This window comes from Lithobates pipiens, unplaced genomic scaffold (assembly GCF_037356315.1).
Source record: "Lithobates pipiens isolate NorthernLeopardFrog02 unplaced genomic scaffold, aLitPip1_a1.2 Scaffold_18, whole genome shotgun sequence".
NCBI lineage: Eukaryota > Metazoa > Chordata > Amphibia > Anura > Ranidae > Lithobates > Lithobates pipiens.
In genome coordinates this window covers 351,821,722-351,848,407 of record NW_027507758.1, presented here as the reverse complement: position 1 = coordinate 351,848,407, position 26,686 = coordinate 351,821,722, and the positions used below count along the sequence as shown (strand labels likewise).

The window sequence follows — 26,686 nt, the reverse complement described above, 5'->3', positions numbered from 1 at the left end:
ACTCTTAGATCTTAGAAAATTCAGATTTATTGATTCATTTTGAGACCTGAATAGTTTTAGTTTGTCCAGTCTGTGGGTATTCCAGAAGCTTCCAGGTGACAGATGCTGAAGAACTTCCCTCAGATTTACATGCTTCCACTAAAATCACTTGACTGTCATCAGGAATCATGGCACAGTTTTTGGCAACTGTGGTTGCTGTTTGTATGTTGTCCCCTGAATGAACATCATATAGTCACCAAACTTGTCAAACAATGTCAAGCCTATCTTCATATGAAATCATTATGTTAGACAAATGCTAGATGTTATTGTATGCAAGACAATACTTCAAGGTAAAGTGTATAAAGGTCCAGATATTAGTTAACATACATAGGGAAATTTGCCAGGCTTAGATCTAGAAAATCAGTGGGTATCTTGAACACCTTAAACTATATGTGTATACAGGCATGTACTGGCCATTGGGACCATCGGGAGTTTCCCGGTGGGCCAGCGGCTCGGTGGGCCAGCGGCTCAGTGGGCCGGTTTCAATGACAGCGGAGGTAGAGTGGGCGGGGACTCCCAAACCCTGTCCACCAATCAGCTAATCTCCTGCTGTGTAGCTGTTTAGAAAAAAAACTTCTCCGGTTCTTCCCTGTGTTGAGTGGGGGCTGGGTGACAGAAAGCAGACTAATTCATCACTTTCAGCTTTGGGTGGATTAATCCACAGCAGTGCACTACACAGTTGAAGGCCGCCCTGTGCTATATTAGTACACTGGAGCCAGCCTGGAGTGCTGTTGCGGATTCATCCGCCTAAAGCCAAAAGTGATGAAATAGTCTGCTTTCGGTCCCCTGGCTTCCACTGAACACAGGGGAGACCCAGAGAAGGTTTTTTTCTAAACCGCTACACAGCAGGAGTCAGGGGATTAGCCGATTGGTAGACAGTATTTGAGAGTCCCTGCCTGCTCACCTGCCCCCCCCCCCCTCAGTTTCCTCCAGCCCTTGTTATCCAACTCTGTGGTGCTCAGGAGGAAGGGAGAGGACCAGATCTACCAGCAGTGCACAGCTGGTCCGGGGCTGCCAGCTCCAGAGGAACAACCTGCAGGACAAACACTTCACCGAGGACCTAGGTAGAAGAAGCTGTGCAGACCAGGCACTGATTGGGCTGTATTAATGGGCACTGGTGAGGCTGCATTAACCACTTCCTGACCAACCGCCGCAGTTATACCCTCTGTGAGCCATCATACCTATACTTATTATTATTATTGTGATTTTTTTTAGACTACATATCAGCCTAAACTGAGAAAAAAATTGCTTTTTTTAAAAGAAAAATGTGGATATTTATTATAGCAAAAAGTACAAAATATTTTTTTTCAAAATTGCCGCACTTTTTTTGTTTATAGCGCAAAAAATAAAAATTGCAGAGGCAATCAAATACCACCAAAAGAAAGCTCTATTTGTGGGAAAAAAAAGGACATCAATTTTGTTTGGGTGCAACGTTGCACGACCGCGCAATTGTCAGTTAAAGCGATGCAGTGCCGAATCGCAAAAAGTGCTCTGGTCAGGAAGGGGGTCAATTCTTCCGGGGTGGAGTGGTTAATGGGCATGGGTGTGGCTGCACTGATTGGCATTGGTGTGGCAACATTAATGGGCACTGGTGTGACTGCATTAATGGGCATTGGTGTGGCTGCATTAATGGGCACTGGTGTGGCTACACTGATGGGCACTGATCAGTCTGCATTAATGGGCACTGGTGTGGCTGCGCTGATGGGAACTGATCAGACTGCATTAATGGGCACTGGCGTGGGTGTATTAATGGGCTTTGGTGTGGCTGCGCTGATGGGCACTGGTGTGGCTGCGCTGATGGTCACTCATGAGGCTGCATTAATGGGCACTGGTATGGCTGCATTAATACACTGGTGTGGCTATGCCCTTTCCTATGCCCTGCCCTATGCCCAACAGGGGAATGTTTTTACTTTTTTTTTTTGTGCAATTGCGTATAGTTTATATACTGTTTTTGTACATGTTTGCAAAATTATTATTTTTTTTCTTATTGCAGGTTTCAAAGTTAACAGTACAGCACTGAGCCTATTGGGCATATTCAAGCTCAATTGCATAGCAAAAAAAACAAACAAACAGAAACAAAAGCACAATAAAATCACAATAAAAATAACCTAGCTTAAAATCAAGGCATTCTAAACTATCGAAAAATGTGGTACGCTCTAACCGCCCACGCAGGCTGAAATATTAGGATTCTTACTGGCCACTCTCCCTCTCAAACATCCTACAGAGCTCAGAGCTGGAATTTATGAAAATACACACTCTCCCATATCTTATGTGTCAGGAAAAACGCCATCTAATGAAGCATAAATGTAGAGTTGTACAACAATATATACCATTAATTACTTATCCAAGTGTTAACTAGTCATCTGAAGAATCAGCATTAGTATAAGCGGATTGCACCCAAATGTTCCATACTTCATGAAATTTCTTGACACAACTTCTGGACAGATAGGTGGTTTTGTATAATGGCAGGGCTGAATTGACCAGACGTTTCCATAAGTTAATTGATGGTGTGGAGGAGGATTTCCATCGCATGATGATGGCCTTGCGTGCATAATAATGTAGTATTCCCAAAAGAGTTCTAACTGCTCAGCAAGGAGCCAGTGGATTTACTAACTCCAGCAAACATATTTCTACCCTCAATGGAATCTGAACCGTAGTGACTGTCCAAAGGAATGTGGTAAACTCATTCCAAAAGGTCTCGACCAGGGAACCAGGTGCATGAGTGTAAACTGCGTATGCGTAATTTTGAATGGGGCCAGTCTGTCCCTGGCCGAGACCAGTTGTGAGAAGGAGCACTCCCATAGGTATTCTTACTCTTCTGTGTCCATTTCAGGGAAGTCCCCCACCCATTTAGCTTTTAGAGCTTCTAGTCCCATGTGCACGTTGGGCAGTAACATTTTATAAATGCTGAACAAGGGCTTGGACATAGATTCGTCCCTTAGCAAATCTTCCAGAGTCGATGTATATAGGGCTACTCGTGAATGCTCAAATTGAGTATTGAAGGCATGCCTAAGTTGCAGAAACCGAAACAGATATGAGTTAGGGAGGTTGTATTTTTATTTTAGTTCATCAAAGGTTTGTAGTTGGCCCCCAGAACATATTTGGTCCACATATTTAATACCTTTCAGTGCCCACAGACTGGGTTCAGGTATTGAGATAAACTCCGACAGCTTAGGGTTGCCCCGATACCACTTTTTTATGTGACAGTTTGACTGATGGACACTGATAGGTGGCACTGACAGGTGGCTGGCACTGATAGGTGGCACTGATAGATGGAACTGATAGACGGCACTTATGGGCACTGATAGATGGCACTGATAGGTGGCACCAACAAGTGGCTGGCACTGATAGATGCCACTTATGGACACTGACAGGTGGCTGGCACTGAAATGCAGCAATAAATGACATGAAGAAAGGATTATTTTTGAAATGCCCATCTTGGTACACCCTGCCATAGTAAGCAGCAGCAGACACCTTGTTACACCCAGCTGGCTTACTACAGCCGAGTGCAGGGTGTAACAAGATGGGCGTCGGGATGTTCAGCCGTTGATGGCTCTCTGTTGTCTCTCTCTCTCTCTCGTGTCTCTCTCTCTCTCTTCGATGTCGCTCTGATGTCGCTCTTTCTCTGATGTAGCGCTCTCTCTCTCTGTTGTCTCTCTCTCACTGTTGTCACTCTCTCTCTGTTGTCACTCTCTCTCTCTCTGTTGTCTCTCTCTATCTCTCTCTCTCTGTTGTCACTCTCTCTGATGCCCTTCTCTCTTTCTCTGATTTCTCTCTCTCTCTGCTCTCTCTCTCTCTCTCTCTCTGTTCTATCTCTCTCTGATGTCCTTCTCTCTTTCTCTGATCTCTCTCTCTCTCTCTTTCTCTCTCTCTCTCTGATGTCCCTCTATCTCTCTTTGTTGTCTCTCTCTGTGATGTCTTTCTCTGATGTCTCAGGTACAGGGCAGCAGAAGACATGCCCCCTTCACACACACCCCCTTGTAATGTGTCTCATTACACAGGCTGAGTCCACCCGCCCTCTCCGTCCACCAGCTGTCTCTGCCAGCCCTCTCCATCCACCCGCTGACTCCGCCCGCCCTCTCCGTCCACCCACTGACTCTGCCCGCCGACCTGGTATCGGAAAAAGGCATCGGGAGCATTTGCGCGAGTACGAGCACTCGCGCAAATGCTCAGTATCGGGACAACTCTACCAAAGAAGATTATGCAGTGAATTATGTCCAGGGGTACTGGGCGCAGAGAATTAGCTACTAGCCATGCTTTCACAACAGCCTCCATAGCAACTGTCAGGGGAAAAGGTGCACAGGGCACACGATAGAAAAGGTTCCGCAACACCTCGTAAGACCCCAAGCAGGCTGCTTCCAGCATCACAGCCGAATTTAACTCATCAGAAATTAACCAATTATGTGCGTGCGACAACAGAGCAGCCAGGAAATATTTATGGAGGTTGGGAAAAGCCAGACCTCATTCCCCTCTAAATCTACACTGACCCCGGCCCCACAAAAAGGAGGTCAAAATGATATTAATGAGGTGAAACACTCTTTTGGGTATCCATACCGGGGAATGCCTGAGAACATACAGAAATACAGGCAAAAGTATTATCTTAAATAAATTGATTCGCCTGATCAGGGATATGGGTAGATGAGTCAATACCCTTAATCCATTCTTCATAGTTTGTATCAATGAACCTAGATCTAATGTTTAGTAATCAGAAGAGGATAATGAAATGTAAATACCAAGGTATTTAATGCATCGTCAATTGGTAATATTTGAGATTTGTCCCAACTAACCTTGTGTCCCGAGCATTCAGTGAATCTATCTGGAGAGAATACACGGTCTCACGAATAGAAGGGCCAGAGTCGTTTAAGAAAAGAATAAGATCGACTGCATACATGGGCAATTTTCTATGACTGGTACCAACTTGGATGCTCCTAACCAGGGTGGCCTGTCTGAGGGCCAAGGCAAGCAGCTCCATCACCAGGGAAAAAAGAGCCAGTGATAACAGGCAGTCTTCCCTCGTACATCTCATACCTCTCCCGACTGTAAAGGGGGGTGAGAGAACAACACCCAATTTAATCTGTGCTGTCGGATATTTATATAAAATTTCCATCCACTTGCGGAACCCAAAACCCATGGCTTCTACAACCGAGGACATGTAAGGCCAGGCCACCGAGTCAAATGCTTTTTCTATGTCCAACGCCACCAGGACCCTAGTGGAGGAATCAGACTGAGGCAGCCATAAATGTGCAAAAACTATGCGTAGGTTAATATTTGTTTATTTCTCTGGTATGAAACCAGATCGTTTGCAACGTAGTTGGTAAGAGTTTGGTTACAATTTTGAGTTCTTACCTTAGCAAAGAAATCTGCCTATAAGAGGCGCATTTAGATTTATCTTTAACAGGTTTAGGAATAAGGACAATATGTGCCTGGTACATAGAGGGGGCAAGGAAATTTGCTTTTTGAAATCACCATAGAGTTTCAAAAGTTTAAGTACGACTAGGGCTGCATACATGTGGTACAAGTCACCAGGTAGGCCTTCCAGACCAGGTGTTTTGCAACTGGGAAAAGAGCGAATTGCAGCTTCTATTTCTTCAGCAGTAAAATCTCTATCCAAGTATTTAAGATCTGCCTGCGAGAGAGTGGGTAAGCGTAAAGATTGCAGATATGCTTTAAGCTGCTCACTAGGCCAACCAGTGGTCGTTTTATAAAGGTTTTCATAAAAGCACCTAAACTCATGTAGTATTTGCTCCAGTTCAGAGATAACCCTGCCAGCCGAGTAACGCATTTTTGACACCACTGTTTGCATCTTAGAGTCAGCCGCTAGATTTTCTAGGAATTTACTCATTTTGACTCCAAACTCGAAAATCCTTCTAGCCAAGGAACCAAGTTCCAAATGTGTAGCCGAGGCAGGATGTAAGAGACAAAGCTCTTCTCGTATCAGCCAGCTGACTGAAATGATCCGGAGTCGGAAAGTCAGAAAAAGTTTCTGCCGCATTGATAGCAAAGATGTACCCCCCCGGCAGTGGCCTTAAAGGCTTCCCATACCACAGGAGGCAAAGTGGAGGTTTCATTTAATTCCCAGTATTGTTTCAATTTTGGAGAGACCACCTCCTCAACCTCAGGGTCCTGTAACCCCTTAGTTGCCAAACGCCAGCACCTCTGACCCCTGTTCTCCATCAACGCCAAGGTGACCTCCAGATCCGAGAGGCCCACAGGAAAATACGAGATTTCCCACACCGCTGCTAGAGCACAGGTGTTGCCAAAGACTAGATCAATCCTAGATCCCAACTTATGAGTGGTTGAGTGGAAGGAGTAGGCCCTAGTGGTCTGGTGCTTCCATCTCCAAATTTCCGTATAAATAAAGTTTGTGCCCATTGAAGTAAATCAGGAGTGTATATTCTATTAGGATTAAATGAGTCCATAGATGGATCGAGGGTGGAGTTATGTGGTATGTTCACCAATGGCAGGAGCCTGGCGGACAAGATGGGTAAACTAGAGATACTGTTGAACGAGGAGGATTTTGAATTTGTGGGAATTTCAGAGACCTGGTTCAACAGCTGTCATGATTGGCTGGCAACCATTCAAGGGTAGTCCCTTTATCGCAGGGATAGCGAGGGTAAAAAAGGGGGAGGGGTATGCCTATATATCAAGAATAAGAGCTAGGGAGGAGGTGGAAGCCTTATGGGTAGATCTCCAAAGGGATGAAGCTAAGGGGAAAATAATACTGGTAGTATGCCAACCTGAGGGAGGAGGGGGAGACAGGCATCCTATTACAGTTTGGATTAGCAGCAAGGATGGGAAGTGTAATTTTAATGGGGGGCACCATGCATTCGTCTAAGGCTCACCAGTTCCTAAATGTCTTGCAGGACAATTTCATTTGTCAGATGGTAGATGCACCAACTAGCAACAAGGCGTTACTAGATTTACTGATTACCAACAATACAGACCTGATCACAGATGTGTAAATACGGGGCAATTTAGGAAACAGCAATCACAGGTCAATTAGCTTCAGTATAAATCCCACAAATAGGAAACACAAAGGGAATACAAAGACACTGAATTTCAAAAGAGCCAACTTCACTAAACTATGTATCTTGCTAGAAGATATAAATTGGGATACAATCTTAGAAACAAAGAACACAGAGGAGAGATGGGTTTTCTTTAAGAGCATATTAAATAAGGGCATTAGCCAGTGCATGCCATTGGAAAATAAATTTAAAAGAGCGAACAAAAGTCCTGGCTGGCTTAACTGTAATGTAAAAATGCAAAAAAAAAAAAAAAAGGAGAAGGCCTTCAAAAAAATACAAGGCTGAAAGATCATCAACAGCATTCAGACTTTACAAAGAATGCAATAAGATATGTAAGGGTGCAATTGGGGTGACTAAGATAGAACATAAAAGACACATAGCGGAAGAGAGCAAAAAAAATCCCAAGAAATTCATTAAATATATAAACAGTAAAAAATGGAGGACAGACCATATTGGCCCCATAAAGAATGATGAAGGACATCTGGTTACAAAGGATGGGGAGATGGCGAAGGTATTGAATGTATTCTTCTCCTCAGTCTTCATGAGGGAATTGGGGGGCTTCAGTAACCAAAACGACAGTGTTTTACCTCATGACACATCACAGGAAGCTCCCTCATGGCTAACAGAGGACAGAATTAGAAATAGACTTGGGAAACTTAACATTAATAAATTACTGGGACCAGAGGGCTTGCACCAAGGGTATTTGGGGAACTCAGTCAAGTAATTGCCAGACTATTGTTCCTAATTTTTACTGACAGTCTAATGACTGGAATGGTACCAGCTGATTGGAGAAAAGCCAATGTAGCACCAATATTTTAAAACAGACCAATTAGCCTAACATCAATAGTATGCAAGCTCTTGGAGGGGGTGATAAGGCACGATATACAAGATTTTAGTAATGTAAATGGTATCATTAGCAGTAATCAGCATGGATTCAGGAAAAATTGTTCTTGCCAAACCAATCTGTTAACCTTCTATGAGGAGGTGAGCTGCCATCTAGGTAAAGGAAGGCCCATAGACGTGGTGTATCTGGATTTTGCAAAAGCATTTGACACAGTTCCCCATAAATGTTTACTGTACAAAGTAAGGTACGTTGGCATGGACCATAGGGTGAGTACATGGATTGAAAACTGGCTACAAGGGTGAGTTCTGAGTGTGGTGATATAATGGAGAATACTCGGAATTGTCAGGGGTGGGAAGTGGGGTCCCCCAGGGTTCTGTGCTGGGACCAATCCTGTTTAATTTGTTCATAAACGACCTGGAGAATGGGGTAAACAGCTGAATCTCTGTAAGCTAAGCAGCGCAATAACTTCTCTGCAGGATGTGGAAACCTTGCAAGAAGCTCTGAACAAATATTGGGGCAGGCAACTACATGGCAAATGAGGTTTAATGTAGAAAAAATTTAAAAAATGCATTTGGGTGGCAAAAATGCAATCTACTCAGAAGGAGGTGAACCTCTGGGGGAATCTAGGATGGAAAAGGTCCTAGTAGATGATAGGCTCAGCAATAGCATGCAATGCCAAGCTGCTGCTAACAAAGCAAACAGATTATTGGCATGCATTAAAAAGGGGATTAACTCTGGGGATAAAGCGATAATTTTCCCAGTCTACAAGACTTTGGTGGGACCTCACCTGGGGGTATGCTGTCCAGTTCTGGGCGCCAGTGCTCAGGAAGGATGTACTTGAAATGAAACGAGTACAAAGAAGGGCAGCAAAGCTAATAAAGAGTCTGGAAGATATTAGTTAAGAAGAAAGGTTGCGAGCACTGAACTTATTCTCTCTGGAGAAGAGACGCTGAGGGGATATGATTTCATAGTTTCAAAGAGACGCTGAGGGGATATGAATTAAATTTACAAATACCATATTGGTGACCCCACAATAGGGATAAAACTTTTTTGCGGAAGGGAGTTTAATAACACACATGGCCATAAAATTAGAAGAAAATAGGTTTCAACTTTTACACTCAATATAAATGTAGCAGACTGAATTTACAGAAAATGGATATTCATACCCCTAGGGGATAGGGTATCCAATTTGTAAATACAAAATAGTTCTCACTGTGACAGCCTGTCAAGAAAGTTCCCACCTCGTTGGGCCTGTTCTATAATATCGATGAAACATAACTGGGATACATTATGATTTGCTTCTGAAAAATAAATTGAGCTGGTAAGGAAAATCTAAACATGTAAATGTCACTTCTATCCTTACTGATGAAGGCTCCTATTTTTTGACCAACATAACCTAGCCCGTATAGGCATTTCAAAAGATAAATGACTGTGGATAAGCTATAGTTATAGCCAGTGATTTATTTTTGCATGATGTACAGTATATCAAGTTGAAAGAAAACTTTCAAAAAATAATTCATAAAATGGAAATTCTTTTTTCCAAATGGGTTAGAGTAGCAGTCCTTTGGAAAGAACAATAAGTGCATGTAGTAAAGATCAAATGAGGTGGGAAGCTTCTGGACAGGCTGTCACAGCAAGAACTACATTATATACACAAATTGAACACCCTGTAACCTGGGCAATTTAATATTGATTGCGATGAATCAGTTTCCTGCAAATTGGGTCTGCTATATTTTAATTGATTCTAAAATTAAATATTGCATTATGGCCACTGCTTTTAATGTGTCAGCACTGGGGCTGAACCAACGATATGGAACTTTGGCTGCCCATTTGGGCAAAATGGGGAGCCAAGCATCATATATAGAAGCGGTATTTCGACTGCTGCTATGATGACAGCTTCACTCATTCAGTGGTTCCTAGGGAAGCAGCGGTTGCTGGCACCTGCTGCATCTCTAACTACCACTGCTTATACATTGCTTAAGCAGAGGGTCGGGGAAAGCAGTGACATCATTGCACAAATACGATCACTAGCCATATTTGGTCAATAATATTACTATTATCCCTGGCCCTTCCCTCAAGGTGATGTTAAACACTAGTCAGCATCGGTCATCTGCACTAGGCCTTCTGGGTTTTTCATTTCAGTGAGTCAGTGAGCTCATTCCCTTATACATTTACATGGGGGGTTCTAGGGGCCTAAAGTTTTTTAAAGGGGCTTCTGATAACTCGCCACTTGCAGACACCCGAACCACCAGCCAGGGCTGTGGAGAAAAAACCCTTGTCCTCAACAAAGGGAGACCTGACACATATTTTCAGTTTTTTTAGTGTGAAGTGCCACTTTAAAATCCATACCAGATTCAAAGGATCTGATATACATTTGGGGGGAGACTATGCAATTTTTTTTTATTTCATTTAATTTTTTACTGTAGGTGGTGCTATAGAAAAGTGACATAAAAAAAATGATACTGTTTAAATTCCCAGGAAATGGCCTTTGTTTTTTTTACATAGAAGCTAGAATAAAAGTGTAATTCTCCGGCAAACTAAAACAATCTTTCCTATAAAATACTATTGCTTTAAACATTTATTTGAAGTTAGCTGAACCCTTCTTGATTTATTTTATTTTGGTGTTGTGTCCATCACCGGAAGGCCTCTCCAGGATAGAATGACGCTCTGTTAATTTGCCTATTTCTTACAAACCTAGCCTGTTGTTCAAACACCCCCCTAATGGGAGCATCATCACACATCTTCATCAGTCTTGGAAGGCCTGCACTGCCAGAATGATAAGAAACTTCAGCTTGCTGGACTAGCAAGAAGACTTCTTTGGGGAGTGGGGGTTGAGTGTCTAAAATTTCTGGAGTCCTCAAACACAATGTCCAGTACCATAGGGATATTTAATAATTATATATACATGCACACCTGCTTGTTTCCTGTCTCAGACACCACTGTCAAACTGACAAATTAATCAATGGGTTCCAGTCAATTTACCATAACTGAAAGTGGTCTCTCTGCCACTTTCTTTTATCCTCCTTCTAACATGTTCTTTGTTACTATACAAATTGATTAACTCCCTATGTTGTTTCTTTCTCTCCGACTCCAATCTTTGTTGTACATTCAGATACCCTCACTGCTCACATTTAAATCATACATTCAATTATCTAATAACGAATACATAATAGAGTAAAGCTTTCAGCACCACTAAGTTAAGTAAATATACTAGAAAAAGCATCACTAGTATGATTAATGCTTTGTTTTACTTTTGTCTAATATTTAGTTTGCAACAATGCCTGCCTACTCAGCAGCAATCAACGTCTATTCTTTATAATCTGTTACTAATACAATGGAAATTCCCACCTGTGATCATTACAGTCCTGATATTGGCTGCATTGAGCTCCTCAAGGATTGGTTTGGTCTCTGGTTTGAGACGATTTTCTAATATCAGCAAACCAAGAAACTCCATGTCACATTCAACGTCTTCCCTTCAGGAAAATAAATAGATTTTATTAGAGGTTTGGAGATTGGAAGATGTTTTAGTGAATTTGATAAGATAAAATTTTATGCATTGGTTAAGTTAATGTTATAGTTTTTATGCAGTAAGTTAATTCCAGTGAGACTTTAAAACTGAACTTCAGGCAAAAAAATGTTAATTTAAATATATCACTCGCTTATATAAATCTACTTTCTAGGACTAAATACTTTTGCAAATGTAGTTATTGTCTTGTAAAAATTAGACATGTGCAGAGTAAAATATTTCGTTTCGGAATTTCGTTTTCGTCCGAAAACTTAATTTATTTAGTTACTCCCGAAATTCGTTTTTATTTATTTCGTTTTTCGTTCAAAAAATTGCATTCGTCCGAAAATCCACATGAATTACGGTCGAATCTGTCTTGGAAGGCTTATGGTGTCTGTCGAATGTATAAAGAAGATTCGACGGAGCTAACTATATAGCATACTTTAGAACCCTATTAAAGTCTATGGGACTCCAACGTTCAAAATCTAAAGTGCTAATTTTAAAGGCTAATTTGCAAGTTACTGTCCTAAAAGTGTTTGGGGACCCGAGTCCTGCCCCAGGGGACATGTATCAATGCAAAAAAAAGTTTTAAAAACGGCCGTTTTTTCGGGAGCAGTTATTTTAATAATGATTAAAGTGAAACAATAAAAGTGTAATATTCCTTTAAATTTCGTAGGGGGGGTTGTCTATAGTGTGCCTGTGAAGGGGCGCATGTTTCCCGTGCTTAGAACTGTCCCTGCACAAAGTGTCATTTATGCAGGAAAAAAAGTCCTTTAAAATCACTCGCAGCTATTATGAATTGTCGGCTCCGTAATACAGAGAACACTCATTGAAAGTCATTGATAAAAAAATAAATAAATAAATAAATAAAAAAGCGTGGGGGTCCCCCAAATTCAATTACCAGGCCCTTCAGGTCTGGTATGAATATTAAGGGGAACCCTGCCTCAAATTTAAGAAAAAATTTGACGTGGGGTTCCCCCTAAATATCCATAACCAGACCCTTCAGGTCTGGTATGGATATTAAGGGGAACCCCGCGTCAAATTTAAAAAAAAATTGACGTGGGGTTCCCCCTAAAAATCCATACCAGACCCTTTATCCGAGCACGCAACCTGGCAGGCCGCAGGAAAAGAGGGGGGGACGAGAGAGCGGCCCCCCCTCCCTCCTGAACCGTACCAGGCCACATGCCCTCAACATTGGGAGGATGCTTTGGGGGTCCGTGACCCCTCAAAGCACCTTGTCCCCATGTTGATGAGGACAAGGGCCTCATCCCCACAACCCTGGCCGGTGGTTGTGGAGGTCTGCGGGCGGGGGGGCTTATCAGAATCTGGAAGCCCCCTTTAACAAGGGGACCCCCAGATCCCGCCCCCCCCTGTTTGAAATGGTAAGGGGGACCATTTCACAAAGAAAGTGTAAAAAATGGTTAAATAAAACAAACACACTTTTGAAAAATTTCTTTATTAAAAATAAAAAAATAAAAAAAAGATTCCAGCGGCGGTAATCCACTGGACGGTCATCTCTCCAGCGATGTCTCATCTCATCCAGCGCAGCGAATACATCCTTCTTCTGTCTCCTCCACGGAGACACTGCAGGCATTCCGGCGGCTGACGTTTCTTATATACGGAGGGCGGGGCAACCCGTCACCTGACCCCGCCCCCCTCTGACGCAAGGGGAAACCCGGGGTTCCCCGTGACGTATGGGTGACCCCGCCCCCCTCTGATGTAACGGAAACCTGCCTGTGTTACATCAGAGGGGTGCGGGTCACCCCTACGTCACAGGGAACCCCGGGTTTCCCCTTGCGTCAGAGGGGGGCGGGGTCAGGTGACGGGTGGCCCCGCCCTCCGTATATAAGAAACGTCAGCCACCGGAATGCCTGCAGTGTCTCCGTGGAGGAGACAGAAGAAGGATGGATCGCTGCGCTGGATGAGATGAGACATCACTGGAGAGATGACCGTCCGTCGCTGGATAGCAAGAGTGGATTACCGCCGCTGGAATCTTTTTTTTATTTTTTTATTTTTAATAAAGGAATTTTTCAAAAGTGTGTTTGTTTTATTTAACCATTTTTTACACTTTCTTTGTGAAATGGTAGGGGTAAGTACCCCCTTACCATTTCAAACAGGGGGGGGGCCGGGATCTGGGGGTCCCCTTGTTAAAGGGGGCTTCCAGATTCTGATAAGCCCCCCGCCCGCAGACCTCCACAACCACCGGCCAGGGTTGTGGGGATGAGGCCCTTGTCCTCATCAACATGGGGACAAGGTGCTTTGAGGGGTCACAGACCCCCAAAGCATCCTCCCAATGTTGAGGGCATGTGGCCTGGTACGGTTCAGGAGGGAGGGGGGGCCGCTCTCTCGTCCCCCCCTCTTTTCCTGCGGCCTGCCAGGTTGGGTGCTCGGATAAAGGGTCTGGTATGGATTTTTAGGGGGAACCCCACGTCAATTTTTTTTTTAATTTGATGCGGGGTTCCCCTTAATATCCATACCAGACCTGAAGGGTCTGGTTATGGATATTTAGGGGGAACCCCACGTCAATTTTTTTCTTAAATTTGAGGCAGGGTTCCCCTTAATATCCATACCAGACCTGAAGGGCCTGGTAATTGAATTTGGGGGACCCCCACGCTTTTTTATTTATTTATTTTTTTATCAATGACTTTCAATGAGTGTTCTCTGTATTACGGAGCCGACAATTCATAATAGCTGCGAGTGATTTTAAAGGACTTTTTTTCCTGCATAAATGACACTTTGTGCAGGGACAATTCTAAGCACAGGAAACATGCGCCCCTTCACAGGCATACTATAGACAACCCCCCCCCTACGAAATTTAAAGGAATATTACACTTTTATTGTTTCACTTTAATCATTATTAAAATCACTGCTCCCGAAAAAACGGCCGTTTTTAAAACTTTTTTTTGCATTGATACATGTCCCCTGGGGCAGGACCCAGGTCCCCAAACACTTTTTAGGACAGTAACTTGCAGAATCTTTTCTCTCTGTCAAATCTTTTTTCTCTGTCGAATATTTTCTCTATATAATCTTGGACTAATAGAGGTAAGGTTAGGCACATTCGACCACAGGTTCTATAGACAGATTGTTGTCAGAGTCATGTCGAATCTCCTATTCTATATCGAACTGTTGTAACAATGAAAACGAAAATAAAGCATTTATTTATGTCGGATCTTTCGTTTTTCGGATTTTGTGCTTTCGTTATCGTTTGTCAAAACGAAAACGAAAATAGCTGAAATTCGAACGAAAATGCATTCGGACGAAAACGAATGCACATGTCTAGTAAAAATAGTGGTGACATTATCGCTGTACAGCACATGTAGTGCCTGTGCAGAGAGCAGAGCTGTGAGAGGGACCCAGTAATCGCACCCACTATAGACTGCCTGCAGAAAAACTACAGGATGGGGGTGGATACAAGACCAGTCACCAGTCATTTTGTATAAACTGCTTGTAAGCAGGTGGTAGTACAGTTCCTTGTCTGGCCACTAGGTGGCACTTCCCCATAAACATATACAGTGAGTCATAGGGTGGGTGGAGTTGGAGTGGAGAATTAGAGAGAAGAGGTCCTGGTGCCCTGCATAGAAGGGAATCGGGGACAGCACATAGATGGCCCAATTTGGGAGGGTGTCAATGACTGCAGCCATAATAGTGAGAAGTTATAGACTAGTGCTGTGAAGATGTATGCCCTGAAGTTGAATGCAGTGAAATGTCTACCTTGAAGTTGTGCAAGTAAAGCCTTAAATCGTTACGGTATTTGGACTGGGTGTATCCTAAGAACCTATACCTGGTTCTGCTGAGTAGAATGCGGAGTGAAGTGTCAGGCATAGTAATGTACATGTGTCGGTGAATGCACAATATTTGGCTCCCTCTAGCAGTGAGGACTTAAACTAATGTGAAGTTAAAGCAAGAGACATGTTAGTGGTTCCCATGAATGGAACATAATGTCCACATGTGAATAGCCCTGCCTACATTTTGGGATAGTTGACAGGATAAAGCCAGATGAAGCTGGAGTAGCTTAAGCCGTATGGCCTACCTAGTTTGCCATTTACCTCTGAATTGGAACCATCACCACCTGTAGTCCTCTCCCTTGTGTATGCCACACTACTCAGACTCTATCCTATTACAGGGCTGGGGACCTCCGTCCTTTTTGTTTAGTGAGGGACAGATTTGACTTGGATGCATTGATGCCGAGACTGCTTCTCAACCCTTTGAGAAGCTGTTCTGCAGAAAAAACTGGGATCTTCCCATGGAGTGCACCTGCTGCTAAGCTTCTGGAATATGTTATGCCAGTGTCATAGAAATTACCTGCATATCAGACTCTGCTAGTTTCAGTGGAAAGTTCATCCTAGGGTCAAAAGCGGAGGACATATCTGCCATGGTAACTGACAACTGGAGTTGTTGACTGTAAGATTACAGACTAGCATTCTAAAGATGTAAGCCCTGAAGTTGAATGCAGTAAAATGTCTACCTTAAAGATGTAAAAGTAAAGCCTTGAAAAGTTTTTTAGACTTTCCTTTTCTTATTACCCATGGCCTATCCTAGGAACATGTACCTGGTTTTGCTGGGAAGAATGCAGGGCAAAGTGTATGGCATATTAATGTACATGTGATAGTGAATGTGCGATATTTGACTCCTTGTGGAAGTAGGGACTCACACTAACATGAAGTTAAGGCAAGAGGTCTGTTAGTGGTGCCTATGAATGGAACACTATGTGGATGGCCCTGCCTACAGGGGTCTAGAAGAAGTGCATCTAAACCCTCTAGCGCATCTGACACACTAAGAGCAGGAATTGTCTCACACTCTTTCTGATGAACACCAATCCAAAACTGCTCTCCAATTTTTTACTTCTTCTATCATTACCAAAATATCAGAGTGCAATTTTTAACTCCTATCTCTGTGATACTAAGATCCAGTGCACATAAGTAAGTGAGAGCCTTGGGTTTCTAGAGTGTGTTAGAGATGTAGCCTGGAACCTAGCTCTCTATCCCATATTTGGTGGCAGTTCCTTATTGAATCTTATTGAAAACCGATCACCAAGCTCGTAGATTAAATTACCACTGTGAACACGACCCCCTGAAATCCTCTTATCCCACAATAAAACTATGTCTGCCCTTAATCACTAATTAATCACTGATACCACACTTCATGAATGCAGCCAAAAATATGATCCCCGAATACTGGAAACCCTCCGGACCACCAACAGCGAAATGGATATTGTGAGTTGATCAGATTTGAAGGAAGACCATTATTAAAAGGGCTCAGTGTGACAGCTAAAACATGAGCCACCTACATTTTAGTATTTTCTGGAGACAATCTCACATCCCATTTACAGTAGAACATGTTATAATATATTTTAATTATTGTAGACATGAGAAGACCAGTTAAATACAGGTCCTACCACTACAGTTGACCTCTCTTATTCGGTTTCAGATTCCCCCCCCCCTCTTCCCGCAGTGTTCCCATTGTCATGTGATTTTATGTACACTGTATGAATGACCATTTCTCTTGGTCACTCCTAGATGCTTTAAGACACGTTCCTACTGCATCATTCTGCACACAAAATACAAATATGCCATACCTGGACTTTCAAAATGATTGTATGAGTTATACTTAATTTTAACTGTAACACATTGTAAGGAAATATTTAAAGCTGAAAAAGAATGATGCTGTAATTGTAATAAGAATCACAAAGTAGATATACAATAGCAGGTAAAGGGTGTGTGGAGAGGCTAAGAAAACAATGGAGATATCCAATTAAAAATGTCTGGAAGGTAGTGGAATTGCCAACCTCCCTTAATTATTATGACATAAATAAGGAATTATGCAAATTAATTTTGGGGTTAAATAGGGATTCCGTAAATCTCCAAATCCGAGGTCTGGATTTAATGTGTGAACTGTTAAGAGCCAGGAATATTGGGAAATATTCACATACATTCAGGTACCTGTGAATTTTATTACACCTAGTCATATCTCACTTTGGCAAAATTATTAACTTTTCTAATACCTCAAATTTTATAAAACGATTCTGCTCACAAAATACAAATATACCGTACCTGGACTTTCAAAATGATTGTATGAGTTATACTTAATTTTAACTGTAACACATTGTAATGATATATGTACTGTTTTTAAAATTTGTGATGCCTGCAGGTGTGGGCATCATCCCGGTATAACCCCCGGAAGCCGAGTACGCACATCTGCGTACACTCGGTGGCAAGGGGTTAAACAATAACAGCATTTGCAATATATTTTTTAAATTCAGGATGAAATTATATAACAGGTAACCAAAGCTAGCTGGGCATAACTTTCAGTTCAAAATAATCAGGGCTAGATTAAGGACAATTAATGCCCTAAGCATAGTCTAGCAATGGTGCCCTCCTTGGCCCCTCCATTAACTGACAAGACAACCCCAGGTTAGCCCTAGGCCAGAACCACAACTATATTAAATAAAACGTAAATATTTTTATTTCATTTATTTAACGAATTGGACATGAATGAAAACTAGAAAGGTGCATTGCAGCCTTCTAGGAAATGAAGGTGGAAAACTATGGGGCCAAAGAAATTGTTGGCCTTTAACTTACCTTCCAATACTCTCTAAATCCTCCCTATTGGCATTCCCAAGAATTTTGTATGCTACTCCAATGACTCTTAACCCTTGAAATGTGTAGATTTCCAACGTATTTAAAAATTCTTCTGGAACTGCAAAGAAAATCATAGTGAGGATGTGAAGTTTAACTAAAGCAAAAATGAGTCTAAGCTTTAATAAACCAATTACCTGCTTAATTTTATAGTACACAGTCGATTTTTGCAGTTATATTTACCATGAAATAAGGGTTCTAGAGTCTTCGCATTTTACAGCATACCTGTACTGTGTTTCCTTAAAATAATCACTTAGTAAACACACAAAAAGTTTTAAGACTGAGAAGAGAAAATATAACATTTTAAATGCACAGATACACCTTTTGCAAGTGACTGGCTAGTTGCATTTATATTCAGTGTATAAAAAATGGTAACACTTTGTTTTCTAGTTTTGATGAAATACATTTGCACATGGAGCATGGCTTGACATTTTCCTAATCAAACTCGGTACTCTATTAGAAGTCATCTACATGGTAATCATAAGACCTACAAGCCCCTTTCAGCAATTGCCTAGTAGGATCCTACACAGGTGGGTGTTGGGGTACATAGTTACATAGTTAGTAAGGTTGAATAAAGACACCAGTCTATCCAGTTCAACCTGAGTGAGTGTCTACAATTGTCCCTATCCCTGTACATTGCACACTCATATCGGTCCCTACCCTTAAGGTGCCCACAATCCCAGGTCCCCATTCATATGCTAGGGCCAATTTTAGAGAGAAGCCAATTAGCCTACCAGCATGTCTTTGGAGTGTGGGAGGAAAATGGAGTGCCTGGAGGAAGCCCACGCAGGCACAGGGGGAACATGCAAACTCCAGTCAGGTAGTGTTGTGGTTGGGATTCAAACCAGCGACCCTTTTTGCTGCTAGGCGAGCATGCTAACCACTACACCACTGTGCCGTACTTAAGGTGGAAGGAATAATAAGGGTAAGGAGAAATGTTTATGATTAGTAACTTTAAGTAAAAGATTGCATTCCAATGTTTTCAGTCCTAAACATGGTAGATGCAAGTGCTACAAATATTTATTACATGAGTCTATAACACCTTACTTGTATATTGTTACAAATGCTTTTTTAAGCCTGGTAACATAAAAAAATAAAAATAAAAATACAGAACATCTACCTGTTTCTGGCCTGCAGAAACTGGCCACCATCTCTGGAGCTCCCTTCATGTAAACAGTTAATTCACCATCACCTCCTATAACCTCAGTTATTACAGACATACGTTGCATGGCTGAAGAGAATGGGTACTGGAACAAAACATTCACTCCAAGCACTGTGTTCTGGAAGGAATGAGATAATATACCTTATTTTCAACAATGTATTGCTTTCAACAATCAATATTTGATCTACTATGTGGGTGCAGTCAAACAATAACTAAGCAGAAAACAAACTTTGGGTGTGATGCAATTCCCAGAAATGATTAAGGTGTGTACAGAAGACTATCGTTAGCTAATACTCACAATTCCTTACCAATTTTGTAGCTATGATCTGCCTCAAACACTGAAAGCAGGGGTGTAGATAAGGACATCTGCTGTCACCTGTCAGACAGGAAGTTCCAAAAGGGGGAGCTAGGCAGTTCAAAGCAAGGGATGTTCTCCTTAGCGCCTCCTCAGCTCAGGTCACATGACCCAAGGGAGAACTTCTAACTGTGAATTGCCTTAGGTATGTAGGTAGGTAGGTATCTGTAATGGGGGAGATATATACAGGTGGGGGAGATCTGTACTTAGATGGAAAAATCTGTACTCAGATCTCTAACTGGGGGAGGGGGAGGAGGAATCTGTACAGGGGGGATCTGTATTAGGGGAATGAGAGTCCTGTATTAGAAATAGATTAGAGGAACTGAATATATTCTCTCTTGAGAAGAGGAGATTAAGAGTGGATATGATCAACATATATAAATACATAGGTGGTCTATGTAGTGAACTTGGTGTTGAGTTATTCACTTTAAGGTCATCACTGAGGACATCTCCAAATACGGAAAGGTTTCTTCACAGTTAGAGCTGTGAAAATGTGGAATAGACTCCCTCAAGAGCTGGCTCTGGCAAGCACAGTAGATTGCATTAAAAAAGGCCTGAGTTATTTATTTATTTTAATATAACTGGATACTAACATTTATAGGTAAAGTTGAACCAGGGGAAATCTAATGTCTTCTCGGAGGATCAGGAAGGAATTTTTTCCCCTGCAAATTAGTTCATGCTTTGCTGGGTTTTTTTTACCTTCATCTGGATCAAATGTATATAGGATTGTATAATTTATTTTTTAGGACATTTTTTTCTACTTTTATTGGTTGAACTAGATGGACTTGTTTCTTTTTTCAACCAGACTAACTATGTAAATATGTAGACTTCTGCTTGTGGCACAGTAATAAACTAAAAGGTTATGATGTACACAGTGAGTAGGCTCAAGTTTTATGTCCCTCCCGCTGTCACACTCACATTGGCCACAGCACGCACCTTCTGATTATTTTCTGCATGTCCAAGGTTGAATTCACCTCAGGATAAAAAAAGATCTATTGACCGACTTAAATAATTACCTGGAAGGCGACAAAAGTGCATTTAGTATGGCATGCGGCCTGATGTTTCCTTGCTATTGCATTGGTGTTTACCTCTGCAAGTATGATATCAGTACTGTTCTGTATTGAACATTCCTGTATTATTGTCATATGCCTAATTTATACACATTTTCTAAATCAATATGTCAATCAATATATTTTACACTAGGCAACCTTAAATAGGTGGTGAGCTACATGAAAACCATGGGAGAATTCAAAGATCACCATGCACAGTGTCACCTCCGCACACCTGATTTAAACCCCTAATTGCTGTAATAACGTGTTGCAATCATAAAGGATATAATAGAATTCTATGGCTAAGGACAGTAAATGCACAGGAAAGCTGCAGGTACACTGTACTGCACCCACAGTGTGGGTAAACCGCAGCACATCAGTGTTAAAGCAGTCTTATACTATTATGCCCAGTGAATTGTTTCACACTGACCTGAAGATCTTTTCTTTCCTGCTGCTGAAAACACTCTGGAGACCTCTAAGCAGGATAAGAGGTGGAGTGGAGTTGGTATCACCCCACAAGGGACAGGCGCCAGCACTACAGAGGAGGCATCGGCTTATGGGGCTCTTGCTCCCTACAACAGTTCCAACTTTACAAGTAGTCCTTCCACATTGCACTCTGAAGCTCTGGGAAGCTCATACCGTGATCTACCAGTCACTTCTCCGCGATCTACTGGTAGATTGCGATCTACAGGTTGTCTATTACAATTTTTCTGTCAATTTATTTATTGTACTCATATTCTTTTGATGTTTTTGATTTGTAATACTGACAATGACTTATCACAGCAATACCACATATGTGTATGTTAGTTGTTGTTTGTACCTGTAGTGCAGCCCAGAAACTATTTGTTTAACTACCCAAAATATGTTTAAAATTACCTTTGACCCAAATCTTGACCTTTGAGCCCCAAACTTGACCCTAACACTAACCTTGACAAACCTTGATCTAAATCATTTTTTTTATTTTTTTATTTTATTTATTTTTTTATTTATTTTACACACTTTTTTTATTTGCAGCTGCATCTCCTGCAAGGAGGGGTGGGCTCACAGTGACTGATAACTGTGATAGTCCATCAGAGGTTATCACAGCAATAAGGTGACCCAGAATCATGGGTCCCGGGTTCTGATTGTTAGTACGAGTCCCAGGGCTCTTGGTGAGAGCCTGGTCTCTGTGCTGTGAGCGCGAAGAGTGCGGAGAGGAGATTGGTGCCCAGGTGGGGCACAGCTCCAGAGGCTGACACAGGGACTGGAGCAAGGAGTTCAGAAGTGAAAGTTACCCAAGGGAACTGAGAAGGGTGTTGGAGCACAGAAACGAAAGGGAGGCACAGCTGAAGAAATTTCCTAAGAAAATGTATTAGCCTGTGAGTGTAAAGGGGTGCTCTATGCACCTGCTCTATGCACCTGATTGGCTAAAATCCAAGCTGCTCAAGGAGCCGCAAGGATTCCCAATCAGCTAACCACTTGTAGAGGAGGGGGTTATCTGCACACAGAAGGTTTTTCGGACTTCTAGCCTTGTGGGTTGTCTGAGAATCAGGCTTTGAGAGAATGGGAGCACCTAGTATAGAAGTAGATGCAGAAGAAATTCTGACACTTTAACCAGAGTGCTCAGAGTATCTGTATGGACATCATGCCTATGCAGTGATTACACCCCTAAGTGAAAATGTCCAAATTGGGCCCAATTAATAATTTTCCCTCCCCAGTTTTATGTTACTCGTTAGTGTTACAAGGTCTGGGGTGTGGATGGGGAGCAGGTGTATTAAATTTGCTGTTATCGCTATCACTCTATCATACTGGTCACTGGAAGTTCAACATGGCACCTTATGGCAAAGAACACTCTGAGGATCTGAAAAAAATGAATTGTTGCTCTACATAAAGATGATCTAGGCTATAAGAAGATTATCAAGACCCTGAAACTGAGCTGCAGCATGGTGGCTAAGACCATACTGCGTTTTAACAGGACAGGTTCCATTCAGAACAGGCCTCCCCATGGTTGACCAAAGACGTTGAGTGCAAATGCTCAGCGTCATATCTAGAGGTTGCCTTTGGGAAATAGACATATGAGTGCTGCCAGCATTGCTGCGGAGGTTCGAAGGGGTTAAGGGGCTGGCCTGTCAGTGCTCAGACCATACAGACTAAGATCATGGATTACAGGAACCATGTCCTGTTGTCTGATGAGACCAAGATAAACTTATTTGGCTCAGATGGTGTCAAGCATGTGTGGTGGCAACCAAGTGAGGAGTACAAAGACAAGTGTGTCTTGGCTACAGTCAAGCATGGTGGTGGAGGAGTAGAGCAGTGTGCAGGAGAGGAGCGGCTGCGGAGAACACCGGAGAGGAGCACACAGTCAGCTCCTTTCTTTTTTGGGCATTACTGAGCTCCCCATTTGGGATCACGAAGTATCATTATTATCTGGAGGGCACTATTATGAGATGAAGAGTTGACCCACTAAAAAGGAGGATATCTTCTGATGGGACCCATTGAATATATACAAACGCCATAACTTGCCTATTTTCTGGTAAGCGCATCTAATATACGGTGACGGGCACTTTTATGCGCTTTTGGATCGTGTTGATTCACTGTGGTGTCACAAACGCTTATCCGGATTCACATACGAACTTTTCATGATTGGACTTTTGTTTATGACACTATTTCTTGATGCATTGCTGTGTTTTATTTTGCACTTAAGGTGTTCTTATTGTTATAATCATTTGTGATAATCACCTACACATTTCGATAATATATTTCATATTTTTTTATTTTTATTTTTATTTATTATTATATATTTTTTTTCATTATTATTATTTTTATTAGTATAGGGTTGGCGCAGTTTTCTATTTTTGCATATCTGTTGGGTGTTATATCACATCCATTGCTGCAGCCTGTTTCACATATAGTTTATTTGTATTTATGTTTTTTTCTTAGCGCGGTATATTTTTTCCATAAGCATGGTGGTGGGATTGTCATGGTCTAGGGCTGCAAGAGTGCTGTCAGCACAAGGAGGCTACAGTTCATTCAAGGAACCATGAATGCCGACATGTACTATGACATACTGAAGCAGATCATGATCCCCTCCCTTTAGAGACTGGGCTGCAGGGCAGTAATCCAACATGATAAGGACCTCAAACACCCCTCCAAGACAACTACTGCGTTGCTATAGAAGCTGAGGGTAAAGGTGATGGACTGGCCACGCATGTCTCCAGACTAGGGTGGAGCCGAACAATCCCCCGGTTTGGTTCGCACCAGACCATTTGAACAGACTGAAAATTCGTAGGAACTTTAGAACCCTATTAAAGTCTCTGGGACTCAAATGTTCAAAATGAAAAGTGCTAATCTTAAAGGCTAATATGCAAGCTACGCAACAGACAACACCAGCAATAAGGGGTATCTTCAGGTGTATACTGTGCTGGAGGCACACAACACCCACATTAACTCCTGCAGATGCCTGTATTAGGGAACAGCAGCAATAAAGGGTAGATACAGGTGTATATTGTGCTGGAGGCACACAACACCCACTAACTCCTGCAGATGCCTGTATTATAGATCACCAGCAATGAAGGGTAGATATGGGTGTATACTGTGCTGGAGGCACACAACACCACTTTAACGTTAAGATGCCTGAGAAAAGAACACACTGTCCCTGCCTATCTAGCTCTTTCCCTGCAAGGAACACACTACACAAGGCCGCCGCGCTGGTGGCCTTATATATTGTGGGCGCGTACTAAACCCCCTGAGCTATAATTGGCCACAAGCATCCTGCCTGTGGCCAATTATGGCTCTCCTCGCTACTTGTAATTGGCCAAGCATGTGGGGTCACAGTGAATGAGCCAGCAATGCACTGCGATGGCGTAGTGCATTGTGGGCCATTCGTGCCACACGAATTTGGTGCGAATGGTCCACAAAGTTCTGATTTCGATGAACAGACAAACGCCCGATGTTCGAGTCAAACATGCGTTCAAAACTAACACCGAGCTCATCCCTACTCCAGACCTAAAACCTATTGAGCATCTGTGGGGCATCTTCAAATGGAAGATGGAGGAGTACAAAGTCTCTAGCATCTACCAGCTCTGTGATGTTGTCATGGGGGAGTGGAAGAGGACTCCAGTAGCAGTCTGTGAAACTCCGGTGAACTCCATGCCCAAGAGGGTTGGAAAATAATGGTGGCCACATAAAATTTTGACACTTTGGGCCAAATTTGGACATTTTCACTCAGGTTTATACTCACTTTTGTTGCCTGCGGTTTAGACATTAATGGCTGTGTGTTGGTTTATTTTGAGGGGACAGCAAATTCACACTGCTATACAAGCTCTACGCTCACTACTTTACATTGCAGCAAAGTGTCATTTCTTCAGTGTTGTCACAAATATATAATAAAATATTTACAAAAATGTGAGGGGTGTTTAGATTCTTCTAACAAGCCATAACAACTGAAGCAAAATGAAGGAACCCTTGCCTCTTTGAAGAAAGCTACCATATATTAAACTGTTACATTCCTGTCTGGGCATGGCAACGAGTGTCTCAGACATTTGCCACAGTAGATGTTTTACCCCATTCACTAAGATAAAAAAAAAGTGAAAAAACATGCTCTACTTCTTTAGTGAATCAGTGGCACTACTATGTTGTCTTTAAAATACAACAGAAGTGGTTATTACACTCAATTTTGTTCAATTACATTCAGAGACATACATTACATGATCCAGGCTGAGGTCGTACAACCATATTCTGGGTTGATGATTCCTCATTATCACATGTACCAGTATCTTCCAATACCTGTGTAAGTAAAAAATACATTCAATTTGCTGTACTATTTACTTTTTGTACTTGTGTGTAAATTATATATATATATATATATATATATATATATATATATATATATATATATATATATATATATATATATATATAAATAAAATGCTTATACTGTTCATATTACCCAGCCAGTAGCGTCAAACATTTTCAGGTCCAGAGGATCCCCTTGTAAATTCCCATCAATCATGATAAGAGAGTGACAACTTGTCATTGCTCCAAACATGGGCCCCCAGGATAGCTCACTCATCTGGTCATGCTTAAGAATTTCCTGGAAACTGTGGTCAAGATAACAAATGATGCATAATCAAATAAGGTTGTATTGGTTAAAAAACGTAAGCTTTCAGACTTGCTGATCCTCCCTTTCAGCTGAGATCACCTTACCAAACACCTCAGCTTTGAAAAAGCTTTTAAAATACAGTAATACATAAAACATAACACTGAATTATTATTACAGCATAGATCTAACTTAATGACACTTAACCACTTCCAGCCTAGAGGTCATATATATCCCACCTTGGTAGTGGTTATATCAAGATCATGACTGCAATTCCTGATCCAGAGATATGCATCTCCTAAAGGTTGTATCTCATTATGTGTGAATCATTGCCTACTTCTCTGTTTAAGCCCAAAAGTAGATGTTAGCCTCGTAGATGACTCTAGGGATCCAGTTTAAGCAGCACAAACCAAGAGGCAGGAATGGCATCAGGACATATAACTTGGCTAATGCAAATATCTAGATTGATACGTATAATTGACTTATTATGTCCTAATCCCCCCCCCCCCCCCCCATCTTGATATCTGTTTTTCCTTAAAAAGACCTAAATCTAAATCTTGCCAATATTCCACTGTCAGGTGCTCAATACAGTAAGCAGCAAAGAAGCAACAAAAAAATAAACATTCATTTTGAGACTTACCAAGTTCCACCTGATAATATAACACCCATTAAATCAAGTCCATCTTCTGTTAAAGTGCCAGTCTATATAGGAGTCAAAAAATAGATTAGTGCTACAATAAAAAAAAAAAAAAAAAAAAAAAAAAAAATATATATATATATATATATATATATATATATATATATATATATATATATATATATATATATATATATATATATATATATATATATATATATATATATTGTATATATATTGTATATTAGTTCCATTTGATTTTTTTATTATCATTATTTGTTGATAGCGTGATTTTGTAATATTATGGCATTAATTAAACTTTGTTGAGGATGATTTTTCATGGAGTGTAACCAAAGCT

At 41.6% G+C, this 26,686-nt stretch overlaps 1 protein-coding gene across 1 annotated transcript in view; it reads right to left on the bottom strand.

The window, feature by feature from the left end:
• Window positions 1-26,686, bottom strand: part of LOC143988152 (putative cation-transporting ATPase 13A4) — a 156,517-nt gene that overhangs the window by 22,338 nt on the left and 107,493 nt on the right. The window contains exons 13-19 of the mRNA XM_077487481.1: window positions 26,332-26,393; window positions 25,542-25,692; window positions 25,295-25,378; window positions 19,169-19,328; window positions 17,992-18,109; window positions 11,257-11,381; window positions 47-213 (exon numbers count right to left, since the gene is read on the bottom strand). Coding sequence (XP_077343607.1) covers window positions 47-213; window positions 11,257-11,381; window positions 17,992-18,109; window positions 19,169-19,328; window positions 25,295-25,378; window positions 25,542-25,692; window positions 26,332-26,393 — 867 coding nt within the window. The remainder of the gene's footprint in view (window positions 1-46; window positions 214-11,256; window positions 11,382-17,991; window positions 18,110-19,168; window positions 19,329-25,294; window positions 25,379-25,541; window positions 25,693-26,331; window positions 26,394-26,686) is intronic.